General features: G+C 44.7%; 1 protein-coding gene across 1 annotated transcript; it reads right to left on the reverse strand.

Annotated features, from left to right (window-relative positions):
• Nucleotides 1-10,510: 10,510 nt before the first annotated feature.
• On the reverse strand, nt 10,511-26,063 carry LOC124871349 (actin-related protein 3-like). Its single transcript, XM_047370610.1, has 12 exons — nt 25,849-26,063; nt 21,836-21,891; nt 21,640-21,764; nt 20,181-20,291; nt 18,969-19,064; nt 18,765-18,872; nt 16,983-17,126; nt 16,015-16,188; nt 15,537-15,629; nt 15,254-15,379; nt 12,631-12,714; nt 10,511-11,156 (listed from the first exon to the last, which is right to left on the reverse strand). Exons 1-12 carry the CDS (start codon nt 25,890-25,892, stop codon nt 11,061-11,063), a joined length of 1,257 nt encoding a protein of 418 aa, XP_047226566.1. The 5' UTR covers nt 25,893-26,063; the 3' UTR covers nt 10,511-11,060.
• Nucleotides 26,064-27,824: the final 1,761 nt, after the last annotated feature.

Raw genomic sequence — 27,824 nt, forward strand, 5'->3', positions numbered from 1 at the left:
CCTGGTCATGACACACCTGGTCATGACACACCTGGTCATCGCACAGCTGGCTATCACACACCTGGTCATCGCACAGCTGGTCATCACAGACCTAGGTATCACACACCTGGTCATCAAACACCTGGTCATCATACACTTGGCTATCACACACTTGGTCATCACATACCTGGTCATGACACACCTGGTCATGACACACCTGGTCATCGCACAGCTGGTCATCGCACAGCTGGTCATCACACACCTGGTCATCACAGACCTTGGTATGACACACCTGGTCATCAAACACCTGGTCATCATACACTTGGCTATCACACACTTGGTCATCACACACTTGTTCATGACACAACTGATCATCACACACTTGGCCATCACACACCTTGTCACGACACACCTGGTCATGACACACCTGGCTACAACTCACCCGGTCATCACACACCAGGTCATCACAAACCTGGTCATGACACACCTGGCTATTACACACCTGGTCATCACACAGCTAGTCATCACAGACCTAGGTATCACACACCTTGTCATGACGCACCTGGTCACCAAACACCTGGTCATCACACACTCGGCTATCACACACCTGGTCATCACACACCTGGTCATGACACACCTGGTCATCGCACACCTGGTCATGACACACCTGGTCATCACACACCTGGCTATCACACACCTGGTCATCACACACATGGCTATCACACACCTGGTCATGACACACCTGGCTACCACTCACCTGGTCATCACACACCTGATCATCACACACCTAGTCATGACACACCTGGTCATCACACACCTGGCTATCACACACCTGGTCATCACACACCTGGCTATTACACACCTGGTCATGACACACCTGGTCATGACACACCTGGTCATCACACACCTGGCTATCACACACCTGGTCATCACACACCTGGCTATTACACACCTGGTCATCACACACCTGGTCATGACACACCTGGTCATGACACACCTGGTCATCACACACCTGGCTATCACACACCTGGTCATCACACACCTGGCTATTACACACCTGGTCATCGCACAGCTGGCTATCACACACCTGGTCATCGCACAGCTGGTCATCACACACCTGGTCATCACACACCTGGTCATGACACACCTGGTCATCGCACAGCTGGTCATCACACACCTGGTCATCACACACCTGGTCATGACACACCTGGTCATCGCACAGCTGGTCATCACAGACCTAGGTATCACACACCTGGTCATCAAACACCTGGTCATCATACACTTGGCTATCACACACTTGGTCATCACATACCTGGTCATGACACACCTGGTCATGACACACCTGGTCATCGCACAGCTGGTCATCGCACAGCTGGTCATCACACACCTGGTCATCACAGACCTTGGTATCACACACCTGGTCATCAAACACCTGGTCATCATACACTTGGCTATCACACACTTGGTCATCACATACCTGGTCATGACACACCTGGTCACGACACACTTGGTCATCGCACACCTGGTCGTCACACACCTGGCTATTGCACACCTGGTCATGACACACTTGGTCATCGCACACCTGGTCATCACACACCTGGCTATCACACACCTGGTCATCACACACCTGGTCATGACACACCTGGTCATCGCACAGCTGGTCATCACAGACCTAGGTATCACACACCTGGTCATCAAACACCTGGTCATCATAGACTTGGCTATCACACACTTGGTCATCACATACCTGGTCATGACACACCTGGTCATCACACACTTGGCTATTACACAGCTGGTCATCACACACCTGGTCATCACAGACCTTGGTATCACACACCTGGTCATCAAACACCTGGTCATCATACACTTGGCTATCACACACTTGGTCATCACATACCTGGTCATGACACACCTGGTCATGACACACTTGGTCATCGCACACCTGGTCATGACACACCTGGGCATCGCACAGCTGGTCATGACACACCTGGTCATCACACACCTGGCTATTACACACCTGGTCATGACACAACTGGTCATCACACACTGTTTGCTGCATGTTTCACCTGTTGGCCACCATACATATGATTCTTCTAAACATTAAAGGGTATGAAATAAGAGCCCTTTTATTTTGCAGGATGTCTGGGTTGTTCCAGATGGTGTTCATCTGCATAGGAGAATTGAAGACTCATTAATTTTTAGATATTTCCACCAGGCTTCCACAGATGTACTGATATTGATGCTTTTAAAACAGAGGTGCTGCTTAATTAAAGGGCTGATAAATTAAATATCTGAGATACAGTACAGTAAAGTAAAAGATAATATTTCACCATATCATCTATTATCTATTTACTTCAGTGGACAACCTGTCTGGTGCATCTTTTAAGATTAAAGTTCAATTAAAGCTGAATTCAGTCATTTGTTTTTACACATACATTTGATGAACTGTACAATACTATGATCCATGTCAGGAAATGATGTCCAAATCCAGTTCTATCGAGGGTAGCAAATAGAAATGTCCAATGCTCAGTTCAGCTGCTTGTACCCAGAGTCTCATTCATTTGGTCCTGACCCATATCTCAGGATCACTGAGGGTTCAGTGTTTACACACCTGGTCATCACACAGCTGGTCATCACAGACCTAGGTATCACACACCTTGTCATGACGCACCTGGTCACCAAACACCTGGTCATCACACACTCGGCTATCACACACCTGGTCATCACACACCTGGTCATGACACACCTGGTCATCGCACACCTGGTCATGACACACCTGGTCATCACACACCTGGCTATCACACACCTGGTCATCACACACATGGCTATCACACACCTGGTCATGACACACCTGGCTACCACTCACCTGGTCATCACACACCTGATCATCACACACCTAGTCATGACACACCTGGTCATCACACACCTGGCTATCACACACCTGGTCATCACACACCTGGCTATTACACACCTGGTCATGACACACCTGGTCATGACACACCTGGTCATCACACACCTGGCTATCACACACCTGGTCATCACACACCTGGCTATTACACACCTGGTCATCACACACCTGGTCATGACACACCTGGTCATGACACACCTGGTCATCACACACCTGGCTATCACACACCTGGTCATCACACACCTGGCTATTACACACCTGGTCATCGCACAGCTGGCTATCACACACCTGGTCATCGCACAGCTGGTCATCACACACCTGGTCATCACACACCTGGTCATGACACACCTGGTCATCGCACAGCTGGTCATCACACACCTGGTCATCACACACCTGGTCATGACACACCTGGTCATCGCACAGCTGGTCATCACAGACCTAGGTATCACACACCTGGTCATCAAACACCTGGTCATCATACACTTGGCTATCACACACTTGGTCATCACATACCTGGTCATGACACACCTGGTCATGACACACCTGGTCATCGCACAGCTGGTCATCGCACAGCTGGTCATCACACACCTGGTCATCACAGACCTTGGTATCACACACCTGGTCATCAAACACCTGGTCATCATACACTTGGCTATCACACACTTGGTCATCACATACCTGGTCATGACACACCTGGTCACGACACACTTGGTCATCGCACACCTGGTCGTCACACACCTGGCTATTGCACACCTGGTCATGACACACTTGGTCATCGCACACCTGGTCATCACACACCTGGCTATCACACACCTGGTCATCACACACCTGGTCATGACACACCTGGTCATCGCACAGCTGGTCATCACAGACCTAGGTATCACACACCTGGTCATCAAACACCTGGTCATCATAGACTTGGCTATCACACACTTGGTCATCACATACCTGGTCATGACACACCTGGTCATCACACACTTGGCTATTACACAGCTGGTCATCACACACCTGGTCATCACAGACCTTGGTATCACACACCTGGTCATCAAACACCTGGTCATCATACACTTGGCTATCACACACTTGGTCATCACATACCTGGTCATGACACACCTGGTCATGACACACTTGGTCATCGCACACCTGGTCATGACACACCTGGGCATCGCACAGCTGGTCATGACACACCTGGTCATCACACACCTGGCTATTACACACCTGGTCATGACACAACTGGTCATCACACACTGTTTGCTGCATGTTTCACCTGTTGGCCACCATACATATGATTCTTCTAAACATTAAAGGGTATGAAATAAGAGCCCTTTTATTTTGCAGGATGTCTGGGTTGTTCCAGATGGTGTTCATCTGCATAGGAGAATTGAAGACTCATTAATTTTTAGATATTTCCACCAGGCTTCCACAGATGTACTGATATTGATGCTTTTAAAACAGAGGTGCTGCTTAATTAAAGGGCTGATAAATTAAATATCTGAGATACAGTACAGTAAAGTAAAAGATAATATTTCACCATATCATCTATTATCTATTTACTTCAGTGGACAACCTGTCTGGTGCATCTTTTAAGATTAAAGTTCAATTAAAGCTGAATTCAGTCATTTGTTTTTACACATACATTTGATGAACTGTACAATACTATGATCCATGTCAGGAAATGATGTCCAAATCCAGTTCTATCGAGGGTAGCAAATAGAAATGTCCAATGCTCAGTTCAGCTGCTTGTACCCAGAGTCTCATTCATTTGGTCCTGACCCATATCTCAGGATCACTGAGGGTTCAGTGTTTTCTGGCAAAAAATCATGACCTCAAGTTTATCATTTGTGTAAAAAATCTAAAGCAAATAGAAAAAGAACCTGGTCCTCATATCTATTAGATACATACACCTGACAGAGTCACAATTGCTTTGCAGGTAGGTTTTCATGAGTTTTATCATCATTTATCTAATAAGTTGTGGCCAACATCCAGTTCATATCCATATCCTTACAGGCAGAAAGCCATGACTCTGCAGCCGTTTTTAGATTAAAACAGTTAAAATAGTTTAACAGAACAATCAGTTGTGCAAAAAGCACATCATCTTTTTCTTCACACCACGTACCATCAGCTCCCAGGTTCTGCAGTCTTACTCCCACCTCCCAGGTTACAAAGCAAGCCTTTCAACCAGTGACACCATCAGAACCCAAACCAAGTCTGATCCAGAGATACACGGGCTTTAAAAGCCTGACAGGACTCTTCTTGCAACCCTGACACCAACATTCACAGCTGATTAGCTGTTAGCAGCACCAACAAAGGAATCCCTGAGGTCACGGACACAGTTACTTACCTCACCTGTCACCTAGCTCAAAGGCTTTTGTTGTGGAAGCTCCAACTTTGATCACCAGATGTCCTGAAAACAGCAAGCGTTCTATTGGGGCTCCAGTTTTCTTAGATGTATTAGTCAGCCTGCAGAAGCAGAAAATCCATGAGGTTGTTTATTTGTCTGGAAACAGGAAATATGTTTACATCAGCAACTCTTCTGCAAGATTAATCAAAATATCTTTATTTACTCTTAGTAAAAAACAAACAAAAACCTTATTCTGCAGAATTTATGACATTTTTATTTACCATTGGGTTTAACTGGATGCGCACGTGGCAGTTAAAAGGAAATGCATATCGCTAGCCTGCATTTCTGATCATTAATTTCGATGCACACTAGTCAAAAGCACCACTAGTTATTTATAAGCTATTTCACATTTATTAGCTATCTCAGTCCCTTTGAGTCAGAACCCAGTAGAACCTCCACTGGCTGCAGGTCTTTTGGGGTTTTTCTCTACCAGCTTTGAACATCTACAGGCTGAAGGTTTCTCCATTCCTCTTTGTGAAACATCTCAAGCACAGCCAGACTGGATGGAAAGCACCTGGCAGTTTTCAAGTCTAGCAAAAGATTTTCCATTGGATTTAAGTCTAGACTTTGACTAGGACTTTCTAACAACTGGATATGCTTTGATCTAAGCCATCCATTGTAAGTCTGGTTGTTGGATGTTCAGGGGTTGTCCTGCTGGAAGGTGAACCTCCACCCCAGTATCAGGTCCTCTGCAGCCTCCAGGAGTGTCCTGGATTTAGCTCCATTCATCTTCACATCAACTCTGACCAGCTTCCCTGTCTCTGCTGAAGAAAAGCATCCCGACACCTTGATGGTGCCATCACTATGTTTCACAGTGGGTCTGGTGTATTCAGTGTCAGCTTTCCTCCACATATAGTGTTCTGCTGTGTCTCCTACATGGCTTATGGCAGACAGCAACCAAGACTTCTTCTGGTGTTTTTGTTACCACTCGTCCATACATTTTCTCCCTGAGCTGTCTGCTGAATTCCTTGGTCTTCATGAGGCTGGTTGTTCTCTAATGTTCTCTAAGGAACTTCTGAGGCCAGAAACAGAGCAGCTGCATTAATAGATTACATTACACACGGACGGACGGATGGGTGGATGGATGGATGGATTTTTAATTTCCATTTAAAGCTCTCAATCTCTCCACTTGCATGTAATGTAATCTGTGTGTTTCTCTGGATCATGAAACAAATGTACGCCACACTTTTCAGATTCTTATTTGTATAAAACCTTAACAAAACATGAAACTTTTATCTTCCACTTCACAATGTAGCTCCACTTAGTGTTGGTCTAAAACACACTGAGGTTTGTGGTAGGAACAGAACAAAATGTGGAAAAGTTGAAGCAGTATGGATACTTTTGCAAGACACTGTGTAGGTAGAGAAAGGGTGATTTCTGAATAAAGACAGGTGTACTAATTGCACACAAGCAACAGGTGTATAGAGCTGGAAACCATGACAACAGAGGGAATCTCATGGCTGAGTTCCTGTTGGACTATAAACACTAACAGAAAACCTTCAAGCAGTCTCCACCTGGCCTTTATGAATGTCCAGCCTGCATCCTTTCAGCACCGGCTGAAGAATATTTGGATAACTGGCAACAGTACAGTCAAAATGTGATATCCCATAATTCCCTCTGTTTGGAAAATGCAGCTTTGGCTTTTGGACTTGTTTGCTAGAGTCAGTTTGACCATCTGCTCGCCCTGCAGACGCTCTGCCTCCTAGAGATGTTTAAAACCTGCCTCTGCCCTTTCTCCTGCTGCTGAAATCCTGATGCCTCAAATATTCCCTCAAGAGGAGTCAGATATCACCCTTTATTTTGGATTCATTTTTAAGGCTTTATTGTCAGTTTTGGCTCTGGATGGTTAACACATCATTCAGGTCGCGTTATGCAGCGTTTAATCTTTGCTTATCTTTCAGCATCAGTGTTATTTGTGACTTTTACAAAGAGAAGATCTTCACACAGATGAAAGAGGCCCTGATGGAGAGAATATGACAGCCGGGCTTGGAGTCGTCTCCTTCCTTTCCATCTCCTGATTGTTCCGAACTGCAGGAGGAGTGGATCTGTCACCACTTCAAACTCCCATCACCCTCCACATCTCAGTCCGTCTACTTGATATGTCCTCCTGGACTATCTGATCCATTTCTACACAAACCCGGCTGCTTTTATCTCCACTCTTCTCCTCCTCCCTCCTCAGAGTTTAAGCCCCAAACTCTGCAATAGAAAAAACAAGAATCCTTGATGTTCTCCTTGTGTTTTTTCCACGTTTCAGTTTGACCATGCTCTTTGTAGTTTACTGAGGTGAAATCGACAGAAAGGAAGATCAGAATGAAGACAGGCCTTTTGTGTTGATCCAGCTTTAATTTGAACTGATTCTCTCTGTGGATCTGCAACAGAAAGGTGAAGGAACTGCACTTCCAATATTACAGCAAAACCTAATCTGTGACTGTAAACTGAAATAATGAATCATTCTCTCATTTAAACAGAATCGATCAAGAGATGATTTTACATGTGCATGAAACATGCAGCAACAGCTTCACAGCTGCTGATAGTACAAAAACTCCTCATCTTGGCTTTTATGAAAAGCCCAAAACCCTAAGGAAATTATATTTAGAAATTAGGGATTCTTTAGAATTTTATTGCAACATTCTGCATGCAGTGAAAACTACAACATTAACACATCAACTTTTTGATTCTGCATTTACACACAAGGACTTTGTGTTGCTGTGAGTTGGAGAAGAGGTCTGACAAATGGAAATAACAAATCTTTTAAATGTGCCAAAGATCCACCAGGTGGAGCAGAGAGAGAGGTGTGGAGGTGATGGAGGAGATGTTTCCGCTTTGTCCGTCCATCCATTCCCCTGTTGAAACAGCGTCTTGCCCATGGCCAAAATCAAATAGATTAAAAATTAATCTAAATGGAGCAAATAATGAAAAAAATAAATATAACTGAACAAAAAATTAAGTGATTACATGATGTTTACTGACAATCAGATTGATTTATTTTGCCTCACAGAAACCTGGTTGCAGCAAGAGGATTATGTTACTATAAATGAGTCAACTCCTACTAATTATTTAAATTTTCACATTCCTGGAAATACTGAGCGAGGAGGAGGAGTAGCAACCATCTTTCATCTTTCAGTCCAATTTATTGACTAGTCCCAGACCAATCAATAGCTACAACTCTTTTGAATATTTAATCCTTAGTTTTCCTCATCCAAATTGCAAAGCACTAAAACCACTTCTGTTTGTTGTTTTGTACCGTCCACCAGGCCCTTACTCTCAATTTTTAGATCAGTTTTCACACCTTTTATCTGATTTAGTGTTAAATACAGAAAAGGTTATTATAGTGGGGGATTTTAACATTCATGTTGACACTGAAAGTGATAGCCTAAATATAGCGTTTAATGCTATCTTAGACTCAACTGGCTTTGTTCAAAACATCTGCAGACCCACCCACTCCTGTCCTTATACTCTGGAGCTTGTGCCGAGATATGGAATTAAGTGTGAACAAATATTTTCTTTCCTCATAACCCTGTCCTGTCTGAACATGGTTAAATTAAACCCCAAGGTTATTAAACAAAGTAATCTGCCACTGAGAGAAAATTTCATAGTAAATCTTAATAGGTTTACTGGTGGTTCCCAGGGTTTCTAAAAGTAGAATGGGAGACATCTCTTTAGTTATCAAGCTCCTCTCTTGTGGAACCAGGAGGGCATTGCTGAAATCTTTCTGCCTTGGAGTTGTGTTTATGCACACTTGTGTACTCCAGAGCAGCAGACTGCCCAAACTATTATAGAGGTGCTCATTCTAACGATGGTCAAGAAATCAGCACATCTGATCTGCAGCTCCTGGGTCATACTTTTTATCTTATATCCTGTAAAACTAGTGAGGGTGTACTAATTTTTCAAAATTTCCCATTTTGCCTTCATCATATTTAATTGTTGTTCAGAGGTTAGAGTTAATAATTTTAGAAAAATACACAGACGTGATCATTTTTATTAGGTCCTGATCAGGAGGGTGTACTTTCTTGCAACCCTGTTTTCTAATTTCCATGTTCTAAGAAGGATGTGCACTTTGTAAATTGTTTTATTCTGCCTCTATAGCTGTATGAAAGCATTTCATAAAGTGATGTTGTTGCTGACCTTCATTAGTCAGAAGGCATCTGGTCCAGCTTTGGTTTCTTCAGTCTGCATCAGTATAAAGCCGTCAGATCGGCTGCCTCGCTGTCACATCATATTAATCCTGATGGTCAAGTATTCAGAAACCATCAGCCTCTTTCCTGTGACTGACACTCGCTGAAGTGAGCCACCATCTGATTTCTGTCTGGTGCTGAAGATAAAAAGATATTACTTTCTTTCATGAAGCACAAGGATGAGCAATCACTGCAGCGCTATCCGTCATTAGGACTCAGATGAATCAGGACAATGACTTTTTGTGAAGAGGAAGCAGCAGCAGGAGATTTTCCATCAGACTGATCTGCCTGCTCTGACATATCAGTATTTAACCTTCCTGTGGGTCCTCTGAATGGTGTCTGCACATCATTTGGCACATAAAGCTGCTCTGTGCATCATTTTTTCCCTGTCTGACCTTTCACCTCTGCTGCTGCATGAAAATGAAAAGCTTAAGAAATGCTCCGAGGATATCTTCATCACTAAATAAATTGCCATTCATTAGTCTGTCCATCTGAATCTGAAACCCTAAACCTCTGACAAGTGAAGCAGGAGATGAAGAGAGGGACATCTGTTGGACACCTAAGGAACTTCACCCATGAACCACCCAAAGATTCAGGGCAACATGGTGATTTATCGCTGAAGTTTACTTCATAAACCCAAAAGTATTCACACCCTTTACTGGTTCCACCATGTTCCAACCAAAACCCTTGTCTTTTACTGGGATGGTTTACAAAGTGGAGCATTTTGAACAGTGAACGGTGAACAACATGTTCCCCTGGAATCAGAGCAAAGCCTTTCAGGAACCAAGTCCAGTTCTGTGGTGAGCTTCTGTGCAAACATGGTGCCGCTGAAGGAACCACGAGGAACAGGGGAGAAACTGGCCTGAAAATCAACAGCTGCTGGATACGCTGGTTCTTGTTTAGGAAGGACTTCATTTGAGCAGCGGGTCATAAATCTGAGGGTTAGAGTAAAAAAAATTATCCGGTTCATAACGGATTAATAATCAATCAAATTTCTGAAAGAATAAAACCAAAAAGTATCTGTAAACTGAAATGAGACAGAAGCTCTTAGAAAGAACGTGAAGCCTTTATTGGAATGTTGCAAGGCATTAAATACATAATTCACCCTTTAAACAATATGATTTTTATTATTTTAAACATTATTGTCCAACAATAATGTTCTGAGCTGCATCTTAAAAGGTGACATCAGAACCAAACTGACAGAACTAAACAGTGCGATAAAAGCTGCTGCAGGTTCTTCCTGGTACCGGCTTAAAATCATAGACTTAAACATAAAAAGCTTTAGTATGAAATATAAACAAGTTCTAAACGGGTCCACAGACATGAGCTGGAGCAGAAATGAGAAGCTGGAAATAAACTCAACAACAATATGTTCTATGTACGGAAAACAGAGCCTGAAGTCCTGATCTATTAACATAAATATGTTGCTGGAAGGTCCAACAGAACCAGGTTTGGCTGGCAAACAGTTTTCCCTTTTTTCAGAAGAAAAACAGAAAAGAAACAAAAGGAAATTTCACAATAAAATTCCCAACGCATCTGTTTGGTCTGGTCTCATGAAACCCGACTTTCGCTGTCAGAATCCGGCCAGGTCCACGGGTTAGGACATAACTCCGAACACGGGGTTGTGGCGACAGATGCTCGGTCCGATCTCCTCGTAGTCCTTTTTGGTGTGACAGACCTGGTAGAACTCAGGCTGAAGACAGAGAGAACATCGTCACACCCCGAACCGTTCCCAGTTTGGATTCAGTAGAAACTGGTTTTCAGTTTGTTCAGAAAGACATAAATACATTTCAGCTCTCGTTATGTCAGTTAAAATAAACACAAAAAGTTTTCAATATTAAACTTATAAAAGATATTTATCTGTAAGTTCCTCTCAGTCTAAGTTTTTATGGGGATCAAGTTCCTTCACTGATTTCAGCTGAAACTCTCCTGATCCTCTGGGTTCTCCTAATGTCTGGAAACAGACTTCAATCCCTTAAAGAAGATCGCTGTCAAGTAAAGAAAGGAGGAGTTTTAAGCTATTTTAAACTGATATCACTGAATCATAACGTTTAGTATCCTAAATAAGGTTCCTGTAGAGGAAAACACCTTGATGACCACAAACAGCAGACAGAAAAGATTAAGCCTCCCGTCTGAAAACAGATGCTAGCCCATGACCAGCAGGGGGCGACATCTATGGCTCTGAGAAAATTCCCAAACAAACATATTCATTCAAATCTAATTAAAATGGTAACGATGTGTATTCTGGTCTGGTTACGTTTAAAACCGATTAATTACATTTATTATTTATGTGATGAAGGCAGATGATGAAAACCAAACATGTCTGTGAGAAACCTGAAACTAAAGGGACATAAATCCGTTTTCTCATCCAGCAGCCCCAATGAACCCTGACCTTACCTCTCACCAATCACAGAGGAGTAAATGATGGAGGACAGTGACTTGGTGTTGGATAAATATCTCTGGTGTATCATCTGTTTTATGAGGTGGAAACAACACACTATGATGTCCAGCATCTGAGGGCTCAGCAGCCTTTACAGCATATTAGTCTAGAGCCGCTTCAGCTAGATCCAACCAGCCTGCTCTGGTTTATTTCTACTTTCAGCTTTTAAATGAAAGAAAAGAAACTGTGAAAGTTGACAGAAGTTAGCTCAGATTTGTTTCCAACCCAGAGACAAAATTGATCTACCAGAACGGTTCTGCTAGGGACGTTTTAATGCAGATATTCAAAATCAGGACAAATATCAAAGCAGGCCTTCCTGGTTGCCTCCGTCCATAAAAACACTTGCGTAACATGTCTGGTTAAAGTTACTGAGAATCCCTGGGCCGGTTCTGGAGGTTCTAGACATAATGATCCTCAACAGACTTCATCGGTGGCTCCTTTCACTCGGTCACTCCTTAGTTTGGTGCTGGTTCTGTGTGAGTGGTACTTCACATGTAAGAAAGAGATTTCCTGGATTCTTTTTTTGTTTTGCTCTTTGAATAAAGGACCGGATCAGTTGTGCTTTTCCCTCCCAGCGTCTCCTTACAGATACCAAAGAGCAGCTGGAAGCTGGTAAAGGTCCCAACTGGACCCAAACAGTTTCAGAGACTGTGAGGAATAGAAGCAGACCGGGTTCTGCTGTCACAGAATAATAAGCACATGTTGATGACGTGTTTGGACTACTTACAGTCGATGCCAGCATTGATCCACCAAACCACACAGCATATCTCTGCATATGATGGGTCACGACCTGTACGTCGATGGGTTTGGGCTGCAGGGCAGAACAGAGAACACAGGTCCAGACTGAGCTGATGCCGAATCACTTTAATAAAGGATATAAACTTTTGAAACAACAGTAACAGAGTCTGAAATCATCCATCAGCTTTTGAAAAGAAATTATACTTCAGATTAAACCTGTGATAAAAACAGAACACAGAACTTCATGAGGTTTCCACAGAAAACATATTTGGTTCTTTCTGGATCTTAAAATGAGGTCAATTCAGAAATGACACATAGAGCCCTGCTGTGTGTTAACACAATGCCAAGATGGAAAAGCATCAGCAATGACCTCAGAGCAGCAACTGTTGCTCCCCTTCAACCTGGGAAGGGTTAGATAGTCATCTCCAACCCATCTGAAGTCCATCAGAGAGAAAGATTCCCAAGACGAAAACATCTGAGACAGCTGCCAGTCTTCCTAGGAGGGGATATCCCAACAGATTCAGCCCAAGGTCAGAGCGTGAAGCTCGGAGAAATGGCCAAAGACCTAAGAGCTCCATCGGAGTCTACAGGCCTCAGTTAGAAGGTTAAAGGTTAAGGGTCATGACACTGAACCAGTCTGACTGTTGGAAGGGTTCAAGGAGAAAGCCCAGTGGTGGAGGACTCATGAAGTGGGCTTGTTTTGCAGTCACTGAGTGAACCATGACCTCCTGCTGAAGGAAGTTCTACCGTCTTCTGAAGGAAGTTCTACCGTCTTCTGAAGGAGGTTCTACCGTCTTCTGAAGGAAGTTCTACCGTCTGCTGAAGGAGGTTCTACAGGCTGCTGAAGGAGGTTCTACCATCTTCTGAAGGAGGTTCTACCGTCTTCTGAAGGAAGTTCTACCGTCTTCTGAAGGAAGTTCTACCGTCTTCTGAAGTAAGTTCTACCGTCTTCTGAAGGAGGTTCTACCGTCTTCTGAAGGAGGTTCTACCGTCTTCTGAAGGAAGTTCTACCGTCTGCTGAAGGAGGTTCTACGGGCTGCTGAAGGAAGTTCTACCGTCTTCTGAAGGAAGTTCTACCGTCTTCTGAAGGAAGTTCTACCGTCTTCTGAAGGAAGTTCTACCGTCTTCTGAAGGAAGTTCTACCGTCTTCTGAAGTAAGTTCTACCGTCTTCTGAAGGAGGTTCTACCGTCTTCTGAAGGAGGTTCTACCGTCTTCTGAAGTAAGTTCTACCGTCTTCTGAAGGAGGTTCTACCGTCTTCTGAAGGAGGTTCTACCGTCTTCTGAAGGAAGTTCTACCATCTGCTGAAGGAGGTTCTACGGGCTGCTGAATGAGGTTCTACCGTCTTCTGAAGGAAGTTCTACCGTCTTCTGAAGGAGGTTCTACCGTCTTCTGAAGAAGGTTCTACCGTCTTCTGAAGAAGGTTCTACCGTCTTCTGAAGGAAGTTCTACCGTCTGCTGAAGGAGGTTCTACGGGCTGCTGAAGGAGGTTCTACCATCTTCTGAAGGAAGTTCTACCGTCTTCTGAAGGAAGTTCTACCGTCTTCTGAAGGAAGTTCTACCGTCTTCTGAAGGAAGTTCTACCGTCTGCTGAAGGAAGTTCTACCGTCTGCTGAAGGAGGTTCTACGGGCTGCTGAAGGAAGTTCTACCGTCTTCTGAAGGAAGTTCTACCGTCTTCTGAAGGAAGTTCTACCGTCTTCTGAAGGAAGTTCTACCGTCTTCTGAAGGAAGTTCTACCGTCTTCTGAAGGAAGTTCTACCGTCTTCTGAAGGAGGTTCTACCGTCTTCTGAAGGAGGTTCTACCGTCTTCTGAAGAAGGTTCTACCGTCTTCTGAAGAAGGTTCTACGGGCTGCTGAAGGAGGTTCTACGGGCTGCTGAAGGAAGTTCTACCGTCTTCTGAAGGAAGTTCTACCGTCTTCTGAAGGAAGTTCTACCGTCTTCTGAAGGAAGTTCTACCGTCTTCTGAAGGAAGTTCTACCGTCTTCTGAAGGAAGTTCTACCGTCTTCTGAAGGAGGTTCTACCGTCTTCTGAAGAAGGTTCTACCGTCTTCTGAAGAAGGTTCTACGGGCTGCTGAAGGAGGTTCTACGGGCTGCTGAAGGAAGTTCTACCGTCTTCTGAAGGAAGTTCTACCGTCTTCTGAAGGAAGTTCTACCGTCTTCTGAAGGAAGTTCTACCGTCTTCTGAAGGAAGTTCTACCGTCTTCTGAAGGAAGTTCTACCGTCTTCTGAAGGAGGTTCTACCGTCTTCTGAAGAAGGTTCTACCGTCTTCTGAAGGAGGTTCTACCGTCTTCTGAAGGAAGTTCTACGGGCTGCTGAAGGAGGTTCTACGGGCTGCTGAAGGAGGTTCTACCATCTTCTGAAGGAGGTTCTACCATCTTCTGAAGGAGGTTCTACCGTCTTCTGAAGGAAGTTCTACCGTCTGCTGAAGGAGGTTCTATGGGCTGCTGAAGACAGATCAAACTTCTTTCGCTTTAAGCTAAAATAAAGAAGATCTCAGTAGATTGTTGGTTACTCATCTGAAAGGATCAAACCTCGTTCTCCTGTTAGCTACAGTATCTACAGAAGCAGCTATTACAGGTATCAACCAGAACCGATTCATTGGATCTAACCTTGAGTTTTCCTCCACTCAGCTCCTCGCTGAGCTTCAACCGAGCGTCCACCATCCTCTTCAGGTCTCTCTGCAGGCGCCGCCCAAAGTCCCTGAACATGGTGGAGCCTCCGGACAAAACAACGTTCTGAGGAAGGAAAGACGTTAGTATTCCAGACCTGCAACTGGACAGAACATCTGGTGGCGGTTCTACGGGGAACTGACAAAAGCCACCTGAAAGATCGGTTTTAAACGACTAAAAGTCACAGAAAGCTGTTTGTGCTGAGATGTGAGGCTGTGGTCACCTTGTAGAGAGGACGTCTGACATCAATCGGACAGTTCTGAATGACCTCGTCCACAACCTCTGAGATGGGCTGGGTGAAGTCCGGGTTGGCAAACTGGGATCAGGAGGAATCACAGAGAGAGAGTCACAGAGTTCTGATGGTTTGTTCAGGTTTTCCTGTTGGTCGCCTGCCTAATGCAGCATAGAAGGTACACCTGACTCTACTTCCTGTCCATTTAGCCCCCAGCCAGTTACAGGAGATAGCTGTTTACACTAAGCTTGGTTCTGGTTCTGTTGGAGGCTTCGTACTGTTAAAAGGAACTTAGTCCTCTCCTCATATACATGAATATAACTGAATGATACACAGCATCTGACAGCTGATCAATAATTATTGCTACATGCATGTATTTACTGATCAGAACCTGATCAGAACTGAATCAGGAAAGACTGGTTTATTGTCCAATAATCAGCAGATAGATGTTTCCAGCACACTGACTGACCTCTGGGTGGAAGAAGATCTCGGGCCCCAGGAAGCGCTCATAGCCCACATCAATGGTGAACTCCTTCTTGCTGATGGCGTTGATGCCGGTGTACTGCTTGATCCACTTGGAGCCGTCCGTGTCGTACTTGTTGAACTCTTTAACCAGATCCGGACACACGTAGCTGAAGCGTTCCTGTGAGGGAAACAGACAAACCGTGAGGAACTATGAGGACGGAGATGAACCAGGAAGTGACGGAGAATGAAGACGTTTCATCCATCTGATTCCTGCAGGAGACGAGCTGAATTAACGTCAGTCTGCAGGACACTGCAGGTCCTGTTTGTCTCAGGATCCTGAAGCGATGGATAACAAGATGTTTACCATGCAGGGGAGGAGATGGTCTGAAGCAGGATATGAGCGAGTCGTCTCCCTCTGTTAGGCTGAAGACCTCTGGATCTAAACCGGTGTTGGACCCGACACTGAAGGAACATTTCTGGGACCTCTGGTGTTTATTTCATGTCATGGTTTAGCTTCCTCTCAGCTTTTTAAACCTGAGCTGCTGTTTGCTCCACCTCATCTCAAACTAAAACCACAGCAAGAACAACAGCGCCATCTGGTGTCCACATGAAGAACAGCAGAAAACTCACCTGGTGTCAAACCGTACATCGCTGTAGATCAGAACCTCTACTCAACTAAAAGCCTTTTAGTCCGTAGACATTCACAGCTGGTAGAGACAAGCCCTAAAAGACCTGCAGCCAGAGTAGGTTCTACAGAGTTCTGACTCAGGTGGTCTGAATACAAATACATACCACACTTTTCAGATGTTAGTTTCTATAAAACATTTGAAAAGACATGAATCATTTCCTTCCTTTTCGCGGTTAATCACCAGAACCCGTCATCAGTGGGCCGATGCTGGTTACTAAGATGGGATTCTATGAGTTTATATTTGAATATGTTTTACAGACACTAAGTGGTAGCTCAGGCCCCACCTTCACCGCCTTGGCCGTCTCCAGGGACTGCTCCGGAGGGATGCCCACCTCCCTCTCCCTGAGGAGCTGCTGGGTGAAGTAGGTGATGTCTCTTCCTGCGATGGGGATGTGCTTGATGCAGCTGCCGATCACATACCCTTCAGCCTGGGACACAGAGACAGAGACCCGGACAATATGAGGTCTTATTCATGTCTGGGTAAAAAAGGATTTCATTTCACATAAACACCAAAATAAACCTTGATTTACTCAGCAAATATTAGCAACAAAAATGTGTTTTCTACCTTAGGAAAAAGTTAGTACACCCTAACCCCAAACAACTAGTCTTACCCTGTTTGTCTGAAATATCTTGTTTGAGAAGCTTGTTGTCTTCATCTACAATCTCTGACATCAGTCTGAGGAACGCCCGTTTCAAGGGACCTCACAGCATCTCAAAGAGACCTGGGCTTTGACTAGGCCACACACTTTCCGTTCTTCGGTCCTCAGCCGGTTCTTGGGGGATTTACTGGCATGTTGCAGGGTCCAGTTCTGCTTCAGAGATTTTACAGATTTCTCAAATTTTCCTCAAACACCCTCTGATGGACATCTTGGTGGATTCTATGACGGGGAGCTGGACAGGTCCTGCTGCATCAAAACATGACACTGCCGCCTCCATGCTTCACAGTTATTATGAGGTTCTGGAATACTTTATCTGGTTTAACTAAAACATGTCCTCAGGTCTGCTGTCCAAATAATTTAGGTTTAGATTCATCTGTCCCAAGAACATCATTCCAGAAACTCTGTTCTTTGTCTACTTTCTCAGTAGCAAACTTCACTCTGACCTCCTTGCTCACCTCCCATGAGGAACATGTTCAGTCTAACCAGTCCCTAAGCCAATCTGATGTGGTCCATCTGTGGGTCATTTTACTAATTTTAGGTGAAAATAAATGAGCTGCAGCTACCACAAGGTGGCAGTAGTGCACCAGCTGAAGGTCACAATTAGTTTCACTAATCATATTCTTTACTTTTATCTTATTTTGAGAAGTTCCATGAGGAGCAGCTGTGCGCCAACGATCACAGGTGTGTACACACCAAGCAGGTTCTTTACCATCAGTGTTCAACAGCATGAAAACCAAAAGCGTCCTCCTCCATATTCATGAGGTCTTTAGTGGGCCAGTTGTTTCCATCTTTGAGTGAAGGAAAGAAGTTGTTTCCAGCTGCAGTTTTCACTCTTTAGTCCTCAGGGCTCAGACTTACCTTCTCTGCTTGGTCTCTTTGCTTCCAGCCTCTTCGGTTCAGATCTTCAGGATGTTCAGTTATTGTTGAAATAATTGTGGGTCAAACCCACTAAAATCAAATGTTTTAGTTGGTTTGGCTTGCTCTGTGCAGACCTGGAACATCCAGAGTCTGTTTTGGCTCATGGCTCCATAGCGCCACCTTGTTTGATCCATTTGTTGCTGAACTAAAACAGAGTTTAGATGAACGAGTTTGGAGGATTTTCAGTCCTTCTGTTCTGACCGGTTTAAAGCCCAAATGGTACGAGTTGCTTTATTCCCACCTGGGCTGCAGAAACATGTCTTCACTGTTTTTAAGTCAAACTACAGGACCTTCTGAGACTGTCATGGATCTCTGCTGCTGTGAGTCTGCAGAGGAACACATTCATCTCATCCTGTCTGATTTCCTACATGTTGGGCAGACAGATACCATCTCAGAAGGCCTCCTCTCTGCACTTTTAAATCTAAAACATCTGCAGCCTTCCATGCCCAGCTGTTTGCTAAAAGACGGAGAAGGAACGCTGGAACTCACCACAGGAATGACGTGAGTGACACCATCTCCACTGTCGATGACGGTGCCCGTCAGCGTCCGTTCTCCAACCTGTCTGGATGTCCATGAGGCTGCGAGGGCCAGCACAGCCTGCGTCGCATACACACACACACACACACTTAAATATCCCACACATGCATAGGAACCAACATGTCTCTGAGCATACCAAACATTTCTGAGAGCGACCTGCACGGCGATGTAAAGCCCCGGGACGTTGAAGGACTCAAACATGATCTCAGCTGTGTACTCTCGGTTCTCTGGTGTGTTCAAAGGAGGCTCCGTCTGCAAACATGAGACACAGTTACTGCTTCACCAGAAGAGACTGATACAGGAAGTTCAACCTTCCACCTGCTGGTCATCTTCTACACTGCCATCATTCAGTCTGTCCTGTCTTCATCCATCTCAGTGTGGTTTGGATCATCCACAAAACAGGACAGGTCCAGACTGCAACGAATAATCAGGACTGCAGAGAGAATAATCAGAGCTGACCTTCCCTCCATCCAGGACTTATACAGGTCAAGGGTCAGGAAAAGAGCTGCTAACATCTCTGCAGACCCCACACACCCTGCACACAAACCTTTTAGGCTTCTACCTTCAGGTGGCGCTACAGAGCTCTGTCTGCTAAAACCAGCCGCCACAGAGACAGTTTCTTCCTCCAGGATGTTTCTCTGATGAACTCTTGACAGTCAGAGCTCCAGAACAACACCAGGCAGACTTGGACTGATCCCACATTATAACAAAGCTGATTCTGATCTGAGATGTACCATCATCCCTCTAAATAACCTGAAAACCTTCTGCTCAGATGTTCAAGTAGGTGAACATCTGAGCAGATGTTCAGATGTTCAAGTAGGTGAAGATTAAGATCCTAAGTCTGGATAACTGGACACGAGGCAATTTACTTTTCCAGATTTAAGCTGACTTCATACAAGATTTTCTCCATGCAAGCACAGAACCTGTGAGCCTTAAAGGGCAAATCACTCATTTTCTTGATGGCAGACACCAGGTTCCTGAAGCTATTAACAGCTGTTTGGTGGATTCATGATCAAGACAATTATCCAGAATGGAACCTGGTCCTGTTTCTGTTCTTTGATGGATTCATTTCCGTTTCTCTGCTGGAGTTGTCCAGAAATCTCCCAGTTTGATAAATAAGTGTGGATCACAGGAAGGGAAACAGAGGCTAAGGACCACTCTGGAGAATTGGGTCACACTACGCACTCGAACCCTTCAACTGGAACGCGTAATTCAGGGACACAAGGGTGGAGGTGCGAGTATTTGGGCCAGAAAGACATGTGGGGTGATTTAAGACTTTTGCACAGAGGAAAATGAAACAGTCAGGGGACAGATGTTAAATAAAGACATTACTAACTCTTAGCTGACTTTATTATCCTGAACTCTTACCAGGAGAAAGTAGTGGTCCTCCGGCTCCGCCCTCAGGTACTTGAAGATGACCTGCTCCATGAAGCGCTCCATCAGGTCCCAGTCCTCCACGATTCCATGGCGGATGGGCCACTGTTGTCAGGAGAGGTCAGATACTAAAACAGCATTCTGATGATCAAGAAGATACCAGCAGGAAGTCCTCTAATGAGGACAGAACTACAGCTGGTTGGAGCAATGAACGCTGCTAGAAGGTCTTCAGGAGATCCGACAGAGTCAAAAATAATTAATAAAATTATTTTTGCAAAAATAAGAAACAACTGAAGCCTTAAAGGGATGAGACACCTTCAATTCACAAAACAAAGTTCTGGACGATGGTTTAACAGGTGAATGTCTCTGACCGATCAGCGAAGAACCACCTGGTCCTACTGACCTGCAGGTGAAGGTCTCTGACCGATCAGCGAAGAACCACCTGGTCCTACTGACCTGCAGGTGAAGGTCTCTGACCGATCAGCGAAGAACCACCTGGTCCTACTGACCTGCAGGGTCATTGGGAATCAACATCCACACACAGCCAGGAACTCAGAAGATCACATCCTGACCTGCTTTCAGAGAAGTCCTAAATGAGCAGATACCATGATGCCACATTTCTGGATGACATTACAGGTCCAGAACTGAACCCGTCCATTAAGCACACTACGATGAGCCTGTAAGAGTAGATCCATGGAACAGTGTCAGATAAACATCCTAGAATCTATGGATGATGCACCAGAACTTCTCAGAGTCCAATTAAAATAAAATCTGCTCTGACTATGATCCTCATCAATCAATCAATTCCTTCCCCTAGTCTACAAGAATCCTGGCTGAAGAACCCAGTCCTGTTTGGACCTTAGATCTCAGCCATCCTTTCTAGCAGAACCATCATTCAAAGTTAAAAAGGGTCACAGAAAGTTGGACCCGACTCCCTTTTACATTTAAAAACATGCAGGTTTTTATTTCCAACAGAATGTTCATGACTGTGATGATGTCCCTCTCAGAAACTTCTGGGCCCAGCTCCATCTCCGCATGTCCAGTTTACAGCTCTCTGTCCAATTAGAGCCTAGCTCTAAATCCTTCTGTAGGAACTGGACCAGAAGGTTCTGTTTACCCTGTCATATCTAGCAACCAGTGACTCAGCAACATCTGTTTGTGTGGTTGGAAATGGGTCAGCAGCAGCTTCTTCCTTCTAATGATCCTGTTCGGTTCCTGAGTCCGACCCGACCAGGACTCAGCTGTCAGAGCTCCAAGCAGTAGCTGAACTAGACAAACATTATGGGTCAAATGTTCTAAACTTAATAATAGTTGGTGTGGATAATGGTACCATCCTCAAGTTGTGCTGAACATGGAGAAAGGTTCTGTTGAACGTCCCAGTGGGATCCAACGAACACATCAACCTCTGACCTTCCAAGATGTTCAGCTTTAACCTGCATTCATGACGGCTTACCTTGGTGGAATAGGTGGGTTTGTCGACTGCTTCGTCACCGATGTAGAAATCCAAGTCATCCACCCCCTTCATCATCCTCCGCTGGGCCTGGTCTCCCACCTTGGCCGACTCTTTGATGGCGATACCTGACAAAGCGGGAAGTGATATTCAGGACCGGCTTCATGGTGGGGGCTTCCTAGAAGATGCGGTTACTCACATGATGGAACGATGAACTGCGGCTCCGTGTTTCCTGCGTATCCCAGTTTGGTGTAACTGTGAGAAGAAAGGAGTCCACCATCATTACAAAGAACCCGACTCTGCAATTCTTCTCCCTGATTGGTCCGATCGCTTTAACCAATGGTATCCCTGTGTCTGGTGGGGTGGGGGGGGCAGCAGCAGCAGCTCTGGGTCTTACCAAACAGGAAGTCAATGAAAGACTTCTTCATGTTGCTTTAGAAAAACAGAACAATTATTAGAATCTACTTATTTTATTTAACTTGTTCTAATGAACAGAAATCCTCTTTCAGTCTAAAGGTCTGTTTGTCATCAACAGTTATGGAGATGTTCTGGTCCACTCATCTCAAACGTTGCTTCATTGAAGTTTCTCCTCAGCTCTCTGAAGGTCCCTCCACAGCATTTCAATCAGGTTGAGCTCTGGACTTGAACTAGGCCACTGCAGCATCCTGATTCTTGTCTAGTCTGTTGTAGATCTACTGCTGTGTTTGACATCGAGGTTCTGTTGATGACCCTGTTTGGTCCAAGCTTCAGCTGTTAGACAGATGGAGTCACATCTGACTCTCGAATAATTTGGTCTACAGAGGAGATCATGGTCCACTCAGTGACAACAAGGTGCCCAGGATCTGTTGCTGTAGAACATCCCAAACCATCATCCCTCCACCACCATGCTTGACAGTTGGTATGAGGTGTTTGTTCTGATATTCTGTGTTGGTTTCCTCCAAACATGGTTCTGTGCTTCATGGCCACACATCTTCACTTTGGTCTCATCTGTCCAGAGGACATCGTCCCAGACGTCTTGTCCTTCATCCAGATGCAGCTTTGCTAACCCAAGTCCTGCTACCATCTTGTGTTTGGAGAGAAGAGGCTTCCTCCTTCAACCCTTCCAATCAGCCAGACTGGTTCAGTGTTTTCCCTACTTGTCCAGTCATGACCTTTAACCTTTAACCTGCTAACTGAGGTCTACAGAGTCTGACATGGAGCTCTGAGTTGCTTCTCAGATTGTTGCTGTGGCCTTCCCGCCCTGGCATTGTGTTAATACAGACATGTTCTCCAGAGCAGAGAACTTTTATTAAACCTGAAACTGAAGTTCTTATTAAACAGAAACACCACATGTTCAGCTCTGCTTCCCAAGTTGTTTCCTGTGGATGACACACGCCAACCAGACGGGTTCTGCTCCTTTCAGTTCTACCTACCAGAAGAACCAAGCAGTGCCAGGAAATAACGTGGAGAGATTTAGACAGAACACCAGCCCGGTCCGTTTTGATTTAAACTAAACTTAGTTTTATCCTCCACTGCAGATAAACAGCAAGATGCCAAAGAAGCTAGATCAGAGCAGCAGGTACAGATGGTTTCATTTAATTATGTCCTTCACATCACCACAAAAAACAACTAGAAAAAAACTGAAATCCAAGCAGGAAAGTAGTAGAGCCTTGAAGATGATGAGTGGTGTTTCTTCACTGATTGGTTCTGTCTGGGTTGTGAACAGCTGTGCAACATCAGGAACAACAGCACAAAGCTGCACATTCCACAGAAACGTCCTGACATGTCTGCCTCAACCTGCCTGGACAAGCTGGAAATGTTCTGCACATCCAAAGACGAGCAGAGAAGGTCAGCTGGAGCTGGGAGAACCGGGCTCAGAACCCAGGGAATGTTTCTGGAAGCGTACAGGACTCTAGAAGCTGCTTCTTTCATAACAATAGTTGTTTTTACAATTGATTTATGTCATCCTACACCTAAATACTGACTGACTGCCATGTGTTAGAAAGTAACTCCACCCAACCTTTCAGCTGCAACACCTAAAAGGTCTCACATTTTCTCTGCTTCAGGAGAAGCCAGGTTCTAGCAATGCAACCCTAATTCTGCAAAGAGACGTCGCCCAAATACGTCCCGATCGAACCCAAAACCAGCCACAACCGCTAGAGCACGCAACAGGAAGTGCACTTCTCCTCTTCTGGGTACCAGAAGCTTGACTCACTGACAGCTGCTGAAACCATCCAGCCCTTCCTGGCTCTGTGGCCATCAGCAGCTAATCTCCAGATACCTTGAAGCTGGGTCTGAGATCCATCTTTAGCCTTCTTAATGTGTCTCCTAAGAAGACAGAGACTGCAGGATTGACCCAAGGTCTAAGGAGCCAAGTTGATGAGTAGGAGTGAAGTGGTTGCTGTGGGGACCCAGATCCAAGGTTAGGACTGAAATTCTTGCATTGGACTTCTGTACTCAGTTTTTGGGCCTTTCTGCATTTTCTATTTTCCTTGCAGTGGTCTGGACCGCATCTGTAACAGGACCAAGGCTGCACAGAACCTCAGGAGATCTTCCTCAACCAAATAGCAACAAAACATAACAAGGTGAAAAACCAAAGTCTACAGATGTGACCACTGCACCAAGGAGGAGCAAATGAAAACAGATTTTAACCTGAATCTCTTTATCTGATGAGAGGTGATGTAGAGGAACATGTAGGTGGAACAAAGAGACCAATCCAGGAGAGATTAGCGGAGCAGAAACCTCAGATCATATTCCAGAAGGTCATTTTATTGGACCATCTCTTTAAAAGGACTCCCTGGAGAAGGCTGCCAAGCTGAAACATGATGGAGATTTCATGGATCTTCACGATGAAGAACTCCACCTCCAAGTCTTTCAGCATTCCAGTTCATATCCATCCCATCCAAACATGACCTCATTTTACATCAAACCCAGGAAGCGCAGCTGTTCTGCTCCTCTCTGTAATCTCTCAAAGGGGTCATGAATAGTTCTGCAGGTTTTTCTTTGGGCTTTGGCTGCTTTTTCCATCGTTTTAATGGATGAACCAGAACCTATTATACATAAATCAGCAAAGAAGCAACTTAGCTCCAACAAGGTGATTCCAGAAGGTTTATTAGATGAAACCTGGTAAATGTTCTGCTGAAGAATGAAGCCATGACACTTTTAGAAGTTGATTTAAGCCTTACAGTCGTTCATTCACTGACTAAAACTATGGTTCAGAGGCAGATCAGTGATGGGTGAGCTCATCATTTTATTTGTAAAGTGCTGGCCTCAGTTCTCACACCAACATCGGACCTTCTGCGGGCCCAGCATGCTGGACCCCCCCCCCCCCTCCCAGTCTAAGGCAAGAACTCCATCAAGTGCTGGTAAATATATTTAGGACACATGTTCTGTCTGCTGACCTTCACTCACAATTTAGGTTGACCCTTTATGTTCTGCTGGAATGGACTGAAAATGAGTCAAAACAAAAATTGAAGGTTCTTTAGAAAGCTGATCAGAACCACCTTAAAGGAGGACAAGGAAGCCTGGGTGTTTGGAAGGAAACGAGAGATGGACCAAGACTTTTGCACAGTATTGCATTAGATCTAACCGAGCCAGACCGTTTAGAGGCCATCTGATTAACTGGGGGGAATTAGTCTAGCCCGGGTAACTGGACCGGAGGGACCGAGTCTCCACATGCAGACAATAAGGAATGAAAGGTTCGTGTTTCTTGGATCCATCTCTTGCAGGTGGACCATCCTGTCTGCAGAGCTGCACAAACATATGCAGGTCAATGAAAACTGGGCCGCAGGATCCAGTTACAGAACATCTTCTGTTTGAAGAACCAACGTCCAGGACCAGAACCGGCTGCCTGTCATTTAAATTCACATCCCGGTAAAGGTGAGAAATTAGAGAAGTCGTGTAATAGTCGGGTTCTGGTGCAGAGTTACAACCATATATGGAGTAAAAAGGCTGAATGAGGAAGTACAGCTTGTTATAGGAAGTAGCAATGCGCATGCGCAGGTCAACAGCTTTATGTCTGTTTGGTTTCAGGAGAACTGCTGAGAAAATGAATGAGAGCAGTTTCAGATATTATCACAATAATTCAAATGTTTAGGCACAATTTTCTCTCATTACATATCAGACAGAACCCGAGCGTCCAGCTCACGCTCGGTAAACAGAACCCCGACAGCTGCTACTGATGACCCCCGGATCCCCGCTTCATCGCTCGGTTCCCCGGCTCCAGCAGCTTACCCTGTGCCGCAGTCGACCACACACGCCGGTAGCCGTGCAGCCATCTCTGCCCCGGGTCTTTGCTGTCGGAGAAGCGCTGGGTTTATGATGGAGGCTGGAGGAGGATGAGACGAGCCGTACGCAGGCGGAACCGCTGATGAGCCCGCACAGAACCGCTTCCTCTTCCGCGCTCGGCTTCTGGCAGCCAGGGAGAGGCAAGATGGCGGAGGACGGGGGCGGGGCGGAGCAGCTGTCAGTCAGCGGGATCCGCTCCATACCAGGCAGCCGGCAATAAATCAGGGGCGAGGGAGGAGGAATCAGACAGGACCTGCTAAAGCAATCCAGGTTCACTGTGAGATAAAAATCTCAAAGGTTCCTAAAAGAGAAGCTCTTATACTGAGGAAGAGCGTTTTTAAACAGATTCAAACATTTTCTGAGTTTGTTCATGCCCACATTCTTTTTTAAATATGGATAATGAATAAGGATCTGTTCTAAACGTTGAAGAATTATTTGAATTCACCCCTTGATTTGATGTATTACAGTCATGTTTGATTGAAATTAATATGTTTTGTGGGTCGGCGCGTGGCTTAGAGGTAGCCCCTAATATAGAGACCATCAGTCCCTGACCTTGGGACCTTTGCTGCAGGTCTTCCCCCTTTTCTTTCTGCCCATTTCCTGCTTGATTACTGTGAATAAAGGCCACTAGTAAAATCTTCATAACAAATAAATATCTTGCAAATGATTTTAATTAACAAATACCAGAATAAACCCAACGTTAAATATGTTAATTTGTAAATAATTGTCTTGTTTGTTTGTAGAAAATTGAACTGAATTCATCTTCATTAAACTAAGTGAAGGAAAGAAGGACAGGGAGTTGTCTTGTCTCTTATTTTTAGGTTTGAGTTTGATAAACCTTAAAAACTGGACATCTGCAACACTCCACCCAGTTTCTCTCCCAAATCAGATGCAGGAACGATGCCACACCCAAGTTCAGCGCATTCCAACTACGAGTCAGAAAACATCTAATTGTTGTGGTCAGTGACCAGGCTAACCAGGATCAGCAGCTTTCCAGCCCCTCCTAAAATCGTCTACCCTTGACAGTAGGATTGTAAAGAATTAACGCCCCATCTCCAACCTGCCTCTTCATACTGTATGCTTTTGTATTTTCACTCCAACACGGTCCTGGGAGCTTCTATGGTATATCATAGCACCAACACCTCTCTGGTGAAAGCAAATGATGTGTTGATCCCCCTGATTCTGGTGACAGTGCAGCACTGACACTACTAGACCTGTGTGCTCCTTCTATTAGACCATAAAATCCTCCTTGGCCTCCTGAACAGCGAGTAGGTGGTGGTGGCACAGATCCTAAGTGGTTCAACTCATACCTCCAAGTAAGATGATTAGAAGATTATTTATAAAAGGTTATAGAAAGAGAACAATACTAAGGACTATCTTAGCGATTCGAGCGGGAGGATGTTTATTCTGAATTTGACCCAGAACCTGCTTTAATTGTGTTCAATGATATTTTTGTCATCTTATAGACAAGCATGCTAAAAGAAATAAGAGCCTTAATGTCAGAGAGGGATGCTGCTATATCACACTGTTAGATACCGCAAGTTACAGAACACAGCCTCTACATTTAACAGGCATAAAAAGAAACTATATTATCAACAAAAATTAAAAGACGCTGGCAATAATAGCAAAGTAATGTGGAAAAACCTTTAACGGTCTAATGGGGCGTGAACACACATCGAAACGGTTGATGGATTCGTCACCAAACCACAGGACAATGCTAATTATTTTCATTCTTTTTATAATAAAAAAATGCAAAAGCTAAATTCTGTAATTACTTGTGGTGATTGCAAACAATCAGAGTTCTCAAAGCTGCAGGTAGTCCAAAAACAAGGCTGCTCGCTTAGTATTGAGATGTCCATACTCTGCTAGTGTTATTGAAATGCACCACAGTTTATTGTGGCCTACCTAAGGTTAAACTGCAG

This window comes from Girardinichthys multiradiatus, chromosome 7 (genome assembly GCF_021462225.1).
Source record: "Girardinichthys multiradiatus isolate DD_20200921_A chromosome 7, DD_fGirMul_XY1, whole genome shotgun sequence".
Lineage (NCBI taxonomy): Eukaryota > Metazoa > Chordata > Actinopteri > Cyprinodontiformes > Goodeidae > Girardinichthys > Girardinichthys multiradiatus.